Here is a 14,559-nt window from a genome sequence, read left to right as displayed (position 1 = left end):
TACAGCGCAACCAGAAGAGGGTTTATAGATGCAAACCTCAAACCTGCAATCGGATAACAAACCTGCAACCACAACATTCAGTACGATTCAGTACGGTGACACGTTTTAGTCTCCGGTTCAAGTTTGGCTGCCTGCACGGGTTCATTGTCGCTAATCTTCCATTCACTGTCAGCCAAAAGAATCGATTCCTAGCGATCTAGAGGCATTTTTGCCTTTTTTTCTTATCGTTGATCAGTGATAATACACGCTCCAAACATTGTAAACGCGTGACACTGCACTGCAGTAAAAAAAAAAACCTCTCTATGTTGTTTCTCTTAAATAGGATCACTCATATTTCAGAATTCCCCCCGTTCAGACAATCCTCCATGAATTATTTTGTCAAAGACAAGTACTGAATGTGTGACGCCTTTCAGGAGCCAATTTGCAACATTCGGTAGATGAATACCGAGAGCCGAGATAATGACAAAACAAAATGTGCTGCTGACTTCATATCCACAAAAACACAGAGGGGTGATGCAACCAGCCTCAACATACAAATCCTCCTCTGTCTCATACCACGCAATACCCCCCCCCCCCCTCCCCTTCTCTTCCCTGCCTCCCTCACACCTCCTCCTTCTCCTCTCTCCTTCCCCTCTTCTTTCCCCTCTCTCTCTCTCTCTCTCTCTCTCTCTCTGATTCCCTCCCTGCTTGCCTTCCAGACTGGCACTATGCTAATTAAAGTAGCTAGGAGTGTGAATTTGAGAGGAGAGTGGGATTAGCTTGATAAGTATCAGGAGTACAGAAGCACTGTACCAAAGTCATTTAAATTCTAATAATAAGAAACTGTTAGAACATTCACACTGATGCATTGCAACAATTTCTCCCGTACAATCTACACAAATCCTATTTATTCCTTTATGAAACATAAACCCATACTGGCGGGAATACAGTTGCCTGTTGGGTTTGGTTGTCACCACTCAGCTCCATTGTGATTTTCTCTCTTGCCGCTGGTACTTGACTGATATTGTAACAATCAGGAAACTGTGTATTACCTCTTGAAACCTCCCTATGGGATTATATTCTGACTAGCTGAGTTGAAAACCGGTTTGAAGAGCGTGAGCGTTGAGTGTGAATTTGGCTGCGCCGGTTCAGGCTCCACATAGGTGTTTTCCCTGCGCTCGGTTCCATACATCAACAGGCCAGCACAAGCCACAGATAAAGAGAGAAACTTTCACCTAAATTGATTTGCACGCTTTGTAAAAAGCAATACTTATAACTTATTAGATTCCACTAACTATAATAGCTACATGCAGAATGTTTATTGGTAATGAAAGAGGATCTATGTGACAGATGTGGTAAAGCGAGCTGGCGGCGGCGTGATGAGCCTCAGCCCAGACTCTGGAGTCAGACTCTTTAAAAACTTCAGTCTAAATAGAGGAGAATGTAATTTGCTTCTTCTGTGATCGTTGATTTACAGCAGTCTGCTGCCTATTGCCCGCATATACCCCCCCACTCCCTCCCTCCCTCTTCTCACTTTCTCCTCAGTGCTACCCCCACCTGGTCCACTCCTCACAGGGAGCAGACACACAAACGCTGCTCTCTTCTCTAATAGCTCATGGAATGGCTTTGCCGCCTGCTCCTGTTAAAACTGAGGGGCTATCAGATGGAAAGTGGCAGCGCACTCTGCATCAGCGGAGCCGATGCTGAAGGTAGACTTGGCAGTATCCCCTCCCACTGAGACAGCCTGGAACTAATTGCTGAGAGATATGGATCATATCCCGCAATTTGTCAGTTGGGGTGATAAAACCATTGCGAGGCTGGTGGTGGTGAAGCAGCGCTGGTAGCTCTGCTGAAAGGGGCAGCGGGGCTGATAAAGATGGATGGTGAAGGGGTCTTAAAATGGCAGGCGAGGGCACACACAAGGGAGTTAGCTCTGTTTATGAGTTTAGGTTGTGAGTCAGCGCTAAGCCAAACACTCATCACTTCCACAAGAATCTAGCCGTTTAATTTACAACACAGCTCTGGGTCGGTGATGGTCGAGCGCCGCTGACTGCAGCCATGCTTTGCACCCCACCAGTGCACTTTACCTTCTGCACCAGACCTGAAAAAAGAAAAGACTTTCCACATTATCGCCACGTTTAATGACAAATGAGCAGCGGTGAACCATGACCGTGAACACAAATTCAAGTTAAAATATGAGTGTCTGTATGTGTGTGTGTGAGACCCCTCCAACACCCCCTGCCCATAGTTTCTTTCTCAGCCCCAAACACCGATTAGTCTCTGAGCGACATCTGGAAGATGCGTCATTGCAGCTGTGCTGGAGAAGCTTTGCTCTCAGGCCAAAGGGTCTCCTCTCTCCTGCCCTGTGATGGGCCATTTGGGCACCTATGTGAAAGTCCAGCTGGTGGACATTTTCAGAAACGCTGCGATGCAAACAACACATACGAGCACACACCAGAAGAAAACACACTTTTAAACCATTACATTTCCACATTTAGTTTATCTTTCTTATCTAAATGTTCATTAAGAAGGGGTAAAATCTTGAAATGTTGATATTTCAGTGGTTGAAGAACTCGAAATTCAATAATTCTTTGAGATGCATTTGGGAAAATGACTCATACACTTAAAGCTCCAGACACACATCTTCTTGCAAACATGCTCACCAAACTGCAGCGCAGCTCTGGGCATTATTTATTTTGGCTACCATCGTCTATTTCTCCGTAACCTTCTCTGAAAATTAAGTTTGACTTGACCTTTTGAGACGTTCAAAGCCTTTAAGAATTAGATTATGAGGAAAACAGCATTAACAAATTATAGCCATGACTCAAATTCCTCAGGTTTTCACATGACATCATTTAAGTCTATTATCTAACAGCAAAGAGACAGCAGTCACTCCGTGTTTTCTTTCTTCTCTTGCTTTCATGTTTAGATATTTTTGTCAGTCTCCATAAATAGGCCCTACATGGGTGTTAATACAGCCATGGATTATTCTTTCAAAGCTCAAGTGTTACTGTCCTCTATGATGACTGTGAATTGCAGTAGACTGATGCATTTGTATATGGCATTTACCATAAAAAAAATCAGGTTTATGCAATTGCGCAGCTAAATCAAACAACATTAGAGAAAGTTGGAACCAAATCTGTAAAATGCAAAATTGAATTTACTTCTAAATTAATATTATCAGAATGTGTTAGAGCAGATTTTCCATAGAGATTATTGATGTAGCTTTCAGTTCTCCATTCTGTTGTCCACATTAACCTCTTATACAAACACACACACACACACACACATACTCACGCACACACACGCACATGCACACACACAATCACACAGACTTACAAAAAAAGAATAAATTGCCTTATAACAGACAAGAGATGAATTTCTCCTCCCTTGAGTGAGGCATTAAACACTCAGACATATAGGACATCCGTGCGTGTTGGGGGGCTTCAAGATGGACAAAGACATGTGTGGAATCAGTTACCCCAACTGCATGTTTGTGGTGTGATGAACAGTTAGCATGCGGTGAAGAGTTTGTGGGGGTTCAGAGGGAGTGTGAACGACTGCGGTAAGAGGAGAGCGGTGCCCCAGACCTTTTTTTTCTTCTCTCTCTCTCTTTTTTTTTTTTTTTTTACAAGCAGTTGATTGATTAATGTTGTTGTCGGGGCATAGGTTCCCTAGAGAGGATGAGGAACCCTGTGTGATATGTGGAGGGTTTTACAAGCAGCGGCGAGCTTGAAAGTGATGGGATGAGATCCTGGCCAAAGGCCGAAATGAGAAATCCATCAGGAATGCATTCCCTTTCTCTCCTCTTCTCTTTTTTCCCCCCTCTCTCAGTCTTTGGAGGAACAGCTGTTGCTGTAACTCTACTGTACATATCTTCCTTCAATCTTACATACGACTGCAGGGCATCCAGGCTGTCAGACAGATTCCTGGGTCTGAGGTGTGAAGATGGGGAGTATCACTGTCAAAACACTCAAACATGAAGGCTAATGGTCGGCAGCGAAACTCCCTTACATGCGCCGAGCAGTACGGAAAGAAGGGTAGCGTCCTCCTGACAGATGAATACATCATCTCTGTAGGTAAAGAGGAGCAATGCTGTTATTTTCACAAGGAACACCGAGTGAGTGTGAGTTCAGCCAGGTGTCATACTTTTTTAGAGGAGGGTTTAGGGGAATTACATTATTTGCCCCGTGAGGCCTGAACAAAGTGTCATCAAGTGTGAGCCTGTAACAACTGGCTGCATGAGAAAGAACCAGATATGTGGCTCTGTGATTCTCAGGACCGAGCTACTATATATGTTGACAGGTGGAGTCTTAAAAAGTTAAGCTCATGTTTAATTACATGCGTTTAAAGGATGGATACTCTCAAAGTGTTGCAGCATGTCTCCTCACTTACCTGTGGCCATATATATTTTGAGATTTATGCTTCCACCTTAATACTATGGAGGTAAAAGTTATTTACTCTTCACTGGTTTTTAAAGCAATGCAAAAAATGTAGTGGAAACTTGTATTTTAAGTTCACTAGACCCAGTTACTTAAAGTTTCAATTGGAGCAACTTTCTGCTAACCAAGCAGTTGCAATGAAATCTGAATTTTCTGATGATCCAGATGAGTAGGTTCAGTGCTTCTGGAAAACCGTGTTGTTTGCTTTTTTAAATGAAAAAAAAAAAATCATATTAAATTTCACCTATAAACATGGACAAGCTATGAAGAAACCTTCGGCCTGGCACGGTCCCACGAGAGAAAATGTGTTTCCATGCCGGCCTGTTACAGAACAATGTGTGTTCTTGTCCATCTGTGTTTCCTAGTATACTCTACTGTGTCTGACCTGCACTCTCGCCTCTGTGAGTTTTGTCCTCTGAGCCAGCTCCTCTCTGGTGTAGATGTCTGGGTAATGTGTCCTTTCAAAAGCCTTCTCCAGCTCCTCCAGCTGCTCAGCTGTGAAGGTGGTGCGACTGCGCCTCTGCTTCCTCTTCAGGGGCAAGTCAGGCTCCGAATCTACATCTGAACCGTCATCTGTGCGGTTACCTGAGGTGAAGAGAAAAGGGACAGAGGGCCATCTGTGTGTGATCATGGAATGAAAACAAGTTAAGGAGTTTTTTTTGTGTGAATTAACTGAAGTGGTGTAAAAAATAGCATCAGACGTGAACTGAAACTGATCATAAACTAGCTCTAACAGCATTATCTGCATTTTGGAGTCTCTTTTGTTGTCGAGAGGCGAGGGACTGTCGACATAGAGGATTCAAATGACAGCTTCTCCTCTCTCGCTATACAACTGGGAGAATATTATCTTAATCTGAGGATATTTATTTAATATAGAAGAGGCCCTGATACACAATCCTGCCTCTGAAAGGGGCCCCAGAGGCTGTGAAGGCAGAGGGCTGAGGGGGAGTGGGGGTGTTCGTGGGTAGAGGGGTTAATCTGCACAGGCCACCTTGCTGCTCCTCACCCTGCTTTTCTCTCTCATTGGCCCAGGGCACACTGCTCATACATAGCGCAGCCAAAGTGTATAAAATAGAACACAATATCACACCGAAACCATTCAGTCCCATGTGTTTCCATCTGCTGTCATTAAATGAATTAGAACATATTTTACATTACTTTTTAGGCATTCAACTAAGCTGAATTTTTGCTCGAGGAATATAGATACAGCACAAAGCTGTACAATCCAGGCCGACAGGGAAATTTTTGACAGCAAATACGCATTACCATTGCACATTACCGTTATAACTGAATTTAGAAAATTGCATCATTTTCACCTCCTCTGCATGTCTATTCAAACTACATGGCCCTTTTCATTTCATGTCATAAAATTCACATTTTCATAATTTCCTCATTGAGACATTGACAAGGCGGCGTGATGTGCCAGTGTTGCTCCAGGCCTAGTTGGATTGCATCATGCACAGTCCAGAAAGTGTGGGAGAGGGAAAATAAAGGGAGATATTGAAGAAGAGGGTGTATGAAGAGATTTCTGCTTCTGACAGTGGCCCTTTGCTATCCAGCTCAAATGAAAACTATAATGCTTACCTGAATGTCTCGCCTGAGTGAGTTCCTGCCGTCTAATTCGTTGTTTTACCGCTCTGATGTCTGTTTAAAGCTCACTCCAGTCAAATCTTTCAACATAAGTGGACAAAAGAATACTCAAACCTAGCCTCCAAATAACAACTGTGAGAACAAAAGAGCAACAGAGCTGGCGGAGTCTCAAGGCCAGCTCCAGAGTTTAATTAAACAAGGAATTATGGGATTATATGGAGACTATCATTACAGGCCACTCCATGAGTCTTCTACGAACATTTTTTGTCCCCCTGAGCTCATGCTCAATGATTCTCTGTGGATTACATGTGGCCGCAGGACATGAGGCCGCATTCATTAAATCAATTCTTCAGTCTTATCCTTTTTAATAAAGATTGATTCTTGAAGCACGGGCTCACTCCGCTGCAGAACACCCTTGAACATACAAAGTTGAATATGTACATACACCACATATCCCTTTGTTGGTTTTCATGAGGATGCGTATATCCATTTGCCCGGTAACTTGCCATGACGACACTTGAGACCAACCCAGCAGTGTACAGATCACTTTCCAAAGTCACCTCTGTGTCCTACGGGGGGGAGACGTGGCAGCCGGAGTCACACTCATATACTCGAGGGGCCCTGAGGAAGATATCGAAGTCTTCTCCTCCTCAAATCATTTTCGTTTCCTCCCCTTTGTTTGCGCTGCTTTGACGGACTTTATTTTGCGAGTAAACCGCTGTGCCAATCAGTGTCACATTTAGCATGCTATCAGGCTAATGACTGATAAACCTCCACAGACAATGGCATGTACTGCTGCTCTCAATTACGCCGCGCAGAGCCAACACATCTGCTCTTGTACATGAACCAGAAGCACAAGGTCAACAGCCCCTGCCTGTAATGAGTGAGGGAAAATGGAAAATGGCACACGCTGCATGGGGCCAACTGGGATTGGGTTTGGATGTAAAACTCATCTATATGCTGACTACATTTGGTGAGTAGGAGATAGAAAACATATAAAAACACATGGCTGCTATCCATGTTGATGTAAGACGGTATCTGCTACAGATTTCTGGTAAATGCATAGAGGAGTTATAATAAAGGACTAGTCCCTCAATTATTGTCATCATTTAAAACAGTTTTAAATACATGCCATTATGCACAAGCGGCAAAACAGGCATTTTCATTACTTTTTCTGGATAAGAAAAAAAAAAACCTGTAAATTTCATGCTGCTGTGTAGTTGTGTCCCTTCACAGGTCAGTTCTTTAATGGCCCGCTAGGCAAAAAAAAAGGTACACTCTGATTAGCCCTTTGCATAATATGACAGCTGTAATTTCCATTTAAAGGTTCATGGGATATTGATAAACCCACTCACGCCTTGTCTCATTAGTTATCATCCAATTAGAATCTAATTATAGGCCATCCAGTGGGCATGATTACTGCTGTGTACTCTCCTCCAGGGGCCCTCCCAGCTTTTACCCTGATATTGATTTTGAATTGTGCCCAGGATAAATAAGACTTAAGCAGGTTTACACGTCGCTTTGTCTTGGTAAGTGATTGAGACTGAAGATAACTCTGGCTACCTTAACCTGAATTGTAATGACTTACAAAAGAGTTGGCTTCAGTACAGGGGCTGAGGAGGATCAATCTCTGACCTTTAATGCCACTGTTATGAAGAGTGATCGCCTTCCAGGGCTGAGGCTAGTCTTTATCAACAGAGACAATAGTTTATAGAACTGTACTGTATGCCATATAAAACTAACTTACACAGTCAGATCATGTCAATCAAATTACAGTTAATTTACAATACACCCTCTAATAAAGCTTCACACAGACAAAGCAAAAACTGTGCATTGCATTATGGGGGAACAAACATCAACAGCGCACTAGGAAATGGTGTAACTACATTTTCACTTCTTTACCTTCAATAAAATACAATGTGTTTGCAAGTGATTAACCAATTACGTAGCGATTCTGCACCGAAGATGAACACCACAGATGTGGAGATCAACATGACGTCCCTTCACCCTGGAGTGACTTTGCTTTAATGATGCTCTAATAATTCTGACCAGGTCTGACCAGACCCTTTAGATAAAACAGTGTTCCTACTTTTGAAGGACTTGTGCTGCTAGTTAATAGTTTTAAGGTTACTCTGAGGTTTAAAGCCTGCTCTCTCCCCTGATGCTCCATTGCTGACCTCACAGACAGACTCCTCAGACTGCAGGCAGATGGGATCCTCATCATCACCCTGTTTCCTCAAACCCCTCCTCGTATCGACCCCCTCCTCCTCCCCACCTACTCCTCCAGCCCTCCCCCTCCTCCACCCCCACCCCCTCGGACTCCTCCGGTCCTCCACGTTTGCCCCCGAGACGCTGAGGTAATGCTGATTTAACAGGCAGCTGTCCATTCAATACCGGCAATTAACCAAGTGATCTGTAGGTTTGCAGATTTATGATGCATAACAACAGCAATAAACTTCATGTCCACCAGGTTGTTGAAAACACTGCATCCGGACACCTAATACCGTGTGGTAGTTCTGGATGAAAAACAACATCGAGGTCCCTGAAGTAAGCGATCATGAGACATTACTGTCATCGGCACGAAGAAAACTGTATTCCCGAAAAAAAATCTGAAAAATGTCAATTTCATGTCCATATCTTTATATAAAAAAAAGAATTATAACAGGAATGAAAAATGCTCTATTCTGAAAAAGCTGTAGAAAAAGAAAAGAAGCAAAATATACATGCAATAAACAGAATGCATTAAAAAAAACGTGCAGCTTTATTTTGCAAAAGATGAAGTAAAGAGGAATATTATCATTTTAATGAGAATGTCTAATTAAAAAAAAAAATCCTGCAAATCCCACTTTTGCAGTGGTGCAGGTGTCAGGTGTTTTAATCCCTCGTCTCACCTGTGAGCGGTATTAGCTTTAAGCAAAGTGGTACTCATCCTAGACAGACTGCCTCTGATATCATAACCCATGGCCTCAATATCAGCCATACCTTTACAAACTATCCAAGACAGAGGGACAAAAACAGACAGAGCTTTGGCAGTGCAGCATTAGCTCATAATGGCTCATTTTGAAAAGCATATTAGTTCCAGCATAATTACAATCAGGCCTCACGCTCTGTGTTTTGCAGGCATTCACAGGACCAGCCTCTGAGCACCGAGTCACACCAGTTGACTGTGACTGACAGCAGATTTAGTTAAAAATGGTGTTTTTTCCTCCCTCTTTTTTCCCACAGGACAAAAATAACACCGCATCTTTTCTCCCTATTTATGTTGACTTGTTTATTTTGTGCCTACCTTTTGTCGTAGTTGATACTGCAATTATACTTTTTGTCAGTCAGAGGGGGTGAATATCAAAAGGCCTAATTATGCAAACAGGCCTGTGATAAGAGGCATCTGCCTGAGATGGGATCTGCTATCTCTGACATGCATCTGTCTCTGTGCTGTCTTTGCTGCTCCAGGCCTGCATATAAACAGCCCTGCCTGTCCCCAGGACTGCATGCAATTCAACCACCAACACTGGAGTGGAGGGATGTTTCGGGGGCGGGGGGATCGTGCAGCAACATCAAATAACTAACAACTTCCCAATTTGCATTTTTCTGAGAATGGTGCGGCATCTCTGCTTCGTGCACTTGCCTGTTCATCCCAAAGGGGTTGCCAAGTTAAAGGAGGCATGTGATTCAAGGCATTTACCGAAGGATGTATCTGAGATAGGAACCTTATGTGAATACAAGATAGACGAGAGCGATAACCAGAATGGTTTAAAGACAAATTCTCTATGAATAATCTTTTCCTGTAGTTATCTCCCTGCTAGCGACAAACAAAAATAAAACTCTCAAAGTGAGCAGACTCTCGGCAAGCTTCAGATCTGTTTGTATATATTATACACTTAGATCAACACACAGTACCAAACAATCTGCACAAAGACTGCATACGTGGCGAAATCAAGTTAACTGTTTACTCCGTTTGGTAACATGCCAAAATGCATAATCAATTTCTCCTGGTTGTCAGTGACCTTCTCTGGGCAGTAATTTGACATTTAGCTGAAATTGAATCTGGATGAGATGTGTAACTATACATAAGGACATTAAAAATCCCCCCCTATCTAAAATAAAATCATTCTCAGCTCACCTTTATGGACAGATGTCATGGGATTCAGCTTTGTCTCATGCCTATCATGTCATTACCAGTTTACAGCAGGTGGTTGAGGGCCAAGGGCACTCGTCCCAGAATTTATCCACTGAGATGGGACAAGTGAGAAGGAGAAGGGGAAGTGAACAAGAGCGCTAAAATTTCTGCACACATCCTGTTCTGCAAAAAAAAAAAAAAGTAGTAGCTTATCCAAACTTCTCCAAGACTTCACCTCTCAAAACCACTCAACAACTACCTGATGAAAACGCTAGAAAAGGCCGCTTCGCTTTTGCTACCAAACACACAACCTCTCACTGCCGGTGTCAGAGTTTAAGAACTCTTTTACATCAACATTCCTCAGGAAAATTCCAATACTTTTCTTCCCTTGTCTCTCGGACAGAATCACATTCTTTAGAAAAGGAGTAGGGGGCTTGAAAAAGAGGAAGAAAAAAAAACTGCAAGGGAGGAAAGAAAGATGGGAGGCTCTATAATCTTTGGCTCTCACAACAAACAATTAGCCCCCTTTTCTCTGTTTGAGGTGGGGAGAAAGTGGGAGAGAGAGAGAGGAAGGGGGAGGGCGCAAGAGAAAGCAGAGGAGACAGAGAGGGAGCAGCAGCGAGAGCGATGCTCTTTTATGGCTCTTGTCATATGGATGAAGGCGCGGCGCGTCCATGAGAGCGCACGCTCACCTTCAACAACAGGGCGTCCACTGGGCCTCCCGGCCTTTTCAGCCGGGAGAGACGAGCTCCTCAGGGGGCCATTAGAGCATGAATAGGGGCCTGACAGCCCTGTGCAGCTCCGCAGGGCATCCATAAACGCTGACATATTGACTCCCCATGCCTCTGCACTGCCTGAGTGTGAAAGCGTGAAGGGCTTGAAGGGTGGGATTCTTTTTCTTTAATATACTGCTAACTAAAACTTGTAATTTAGTGACAATATGATGGGTTGCTTTTGGCTTTCACACATACTTTTTTCTGGCTGAGGCAAATGTTCTCAAGAGCGCTGTTCATTTATTTTTTTAAATATAAATAATAGTTCTGAAAGACTTCTTTGGATCTGTTGTAGCTACTCTTCTAACACAGCAAAATCCTGCGTTTACATATAAGCATATATGAATTTACTTGCTAAATCACCCTATTGTCTTCCACTGTGGCAGTTTTTAGAACAAAGACAGATTACAGAGGATCTAACAGAGCCACATGCACCCATAAAGACTTCAGAGGATACTGAATGTGAACCTTGTTAGGAAGACTGTTGCCACCTCTCACTTCCCCGCTAAGACCGAGCTTTACACCGGGTTTCTTCCTCTTGTGCGGAGCAGAATGTCACCGCCTGAGCTCCAGTCTTTGCTAATTGAGGTCACAGCGAAAGTAATGAAATTAACAGAGCACAAGAAAGTAAAAAGAAGCCCATGGGGGTCTCTGCCAAATGGCACTGGAGCCAGAGTCCCGGTCCCCCAGCAAAAAGCTCTAAAAACCTACGCAGGAAATCAAACAGTAATGTCTCAGGGCTATGAGCCGAGGTCTCCTGGAGGAACAAATCATTTTCTCAACAAAGCCAAAGAGAGATTACTGGGCACAGTATAGGAATGCACAGCGGACATTTTTATGTGCCCAAGGGAAGTTTCCTAATTTTCTGGACAAGGCTGGGCAGCAAATATTGTGGAAAAGTTTGAGTGATATAGAGGACACTAAGAAAAAGAAAAAAAAAAAGGAAGAGTTGTGGAGAATGATCAAAACTTTAATAAAAACTCAGGATTCATGCGAACAAAGCTTAAAAAAAAAAAAAAAAACGTCTGGTGTTTGATGTCTGATGTTTAATTAATAGGTAAATGTAAGGTTTGTATAGTTCAGAAAACAATCTCCGTGTTCACTATGAAATCATTTAATGTATTATTAAAATAACTATTATACTACTGTATTATATGGTTCGCTTTGAGTAGACTGTAAGTAAACAAACTGTTACCAAAGAGTCCTTTTATGTTTGGAAATTAAATGAATATTTCCTGTAGAGAGCTTTTTTTCTGGGCACAGAGAAGCATTACAGTGCTTGGCATTAATTTCTGAGATCCCTCCATATTGAGGGGTTGTAATGTGGCACAGTAGCAAAGCTTTTTATACTGAGACTACATATTCCCCAAGGAGAGAATGACTGACGATGCAGAAATAAGCCCATTAGTTGAAAATAGGGGACAACATTTGAAGTTGTTATTTTGTCGGCTAGGACAGGAGCTCCACCCCACTGTTTGGACAACTGCTTTCACATTTTAACTTGGTGGGAAAAAACACATTTCTGATTCGCAACACTTAGGGAACATGTTTATTGTCTTTGTGGGTACGGGGGAAAAAAACATGCACAATTAAAACAAATGAATATTTCAGCGGCGAAGCAGATCAAGAGCATAAAATGTGAAATGTTCTGGCGTTAAGTAGCATAGGCTAATGGCGATTCTTAAACTAGCAGACCATGGTCAGTGTCTCTCATTCATCACTGAGGGGGAGCACGGGCACACTGTGCTAAACGTAATTACTGTTGCACATTATGTGGGCTATTTCTATATTGTAATAAAATTAGGCAGAAATGCTTTTTGTCTTTTCTAATGCAGCTCCATGGTAACCATGTGGATGGTCATAATGCAACACACTGTCCCGATCAGTGCCAGCTGTCAGAGTTTGACAACCCTAGCTGGCAAAGCGAATTGGAGGAAACTACATTTCTTTCAATAAATTGTGTGGCTCTGACCTGTTCATCCATTGCACAATTTAACATGGACATAATAAAGCCTGAGATGTCCTGATGTACTCTATACTAATTTTTGTGATCCTTCAGCTTCATTGTTTGGCAGAATAACAATGGCTTAATCACCGAGACAAAGATCTATTTCTGCCAAAAGTCCTGCTCATTATTAGACTGTCCATCTTCAAAATTTCCCAAGATTACCTCAGGCAGGCAGGGAATTCAATTGGACTATACCATCTATTTTACACTCCTCAAAACACAGAGCAAACTTTAACAATAGGAAAATGTAAATGCTATGCAGACAATGGTTTAGAGAAATAATTATAATTGCAGTTGACCACTTCTCAACTGATTAAATAATCACCAATTGGCTTCACATGTAATATTCCTGAAATAGATAATGGAAATAAAACAAACCCTATTAAAATGTGAGATGTTGAAAAAGCAACCAATAAACACTAGAATAAAGACTTTCTTTCTTAAGGTTGAAAAGCAAACTGTCAAATTCAACAGAATAAAAACAGACAGCAATGAACTAGTTTGACCTATTATTAGAAGACTTCTCTGCTTTAAAATTTTACTTGACTTAAATGAGAGGTGATTATGCATGATATATCTTGCCTAAATACACTGCTGAATTACTGGTGGACCATTTACCATTTTTTTAAAAAGGTTTTTGTCATTATTCCCTGTGAGCCAGCAATGGATTGTTTGGTGGAAAACTTATGAGGCAAAATGACGACAATTTATGAAATTACATGCTTAATTAAACACTGCTTACAGCTGAAATCACTCTGTAAACTGTCTGTCCCCTTGGGCAATTCACCTAGTGGAGACAAAGCCCAGAACCTACAGTCTTTTACAGGGACAATAGAGGGAGAAGTATACAATCTGATGAGTCTGTGTCTGGGGCTTATTTTCGATGGCGTGTGATGCTGCGATGCCATGAATGCTCACAATCAGTTTATTGCTTGTTAACATTGTTATTGGTGCTTGCTGACAACAGCCACCATTGTCTGTAAAGGTCGTGAGGTCAGTTAATTACGCTTGTTTATTGCAGAAAAATGATGGCAGCTTCTTTAATGGTGTGCACAACAACTGCAGCGGGACGCTTGTTTCAGTCGATGTTACCTTTTTTTTTTTTCTTTTTCCAGACGCAAAGCCGAAAGATGCCAAGAGGACATCTCAAAGCAATTAAATGAGATTTCTGTCTGATAACAAATACTATAGGTTTTTCCATTAAAACCTTTGAAACTAATCTCCCCCGCTGAGAACACTTGTCTCTCCTCGTAGCATGGCAAGGAATCAGCAGTGAGAGATAAATAAATGGCCTTTAAAAAACATTGGCCCTCTTGTCAAGACACATACTGACTCGAGAGCAGCAACAGTCCACATGTCAACCCATTCTCTTCCCATTTCCTTTGCTCTCTTTGCTAAGACACTCCTGTCTAATGAAGTAGAGGGACTTGAAATCCCACAGGGCTGCAGAGCTCTGTCATCCCTGAGTGTTGTTTTCCCCCTGGACAGCCCAGTCGTTGTCCACTATGCTGAAGGTAATACTCACCAATCAGGATTCATTACAAGCCCAAATCTATGAATGAACTGCCCACTGCAAGCGCAAACACACAACTACCCGCCAGAAGAAATAGCCCTCCCAGGACCCCCCCCCTCCAAAACTAAATTGGATTG

The 14,559-nt window shown here is 42.4% G+C and overlaps 1 protein-coding gene across 2 annotated transcripts in view; it reads right to left on the bottom strand.

The window, feature by feature from the left end:
• Positions 1-14,559, bottom strand: part of pax7a (paired box 7a) — a 46,498-nt gene that overhangs the window by 19,411 nt on the left and 12,528 nt on the right. For both annotated transcript variants that reach the window (XM_085777499.1, XM_085777500.1), the window contains exon 5: positions 4,807-5,006. In XM_085777499.1, the coding sequence (XP_085633625.1) occupies positions 4,807-5,006 (200 nt within the window). The remainder of the gene's footprint in view (positions 1-4,806; positions 5,007-14,559) is intronic.

Source organism: Trachurus japonicus, chromosome 5 (assembly GCF_045865225.1).
Source record: "Trachurus japonicus isolate A0001 chromosome 5, Traja_1.0".
Classification (NCBI taxonomy): domain Eukaryota; kingdom Metazoa; phylum Chordata; class Actinopteri; order Carangiformes; family Carangidae; genus Trachurus; species Trachurus japonicus.
The sequence above is the reverse complement of the archived record's forward strand: the minus strand, read 5'-3'. Positions and strand labels throughout refer to the sequence as shown.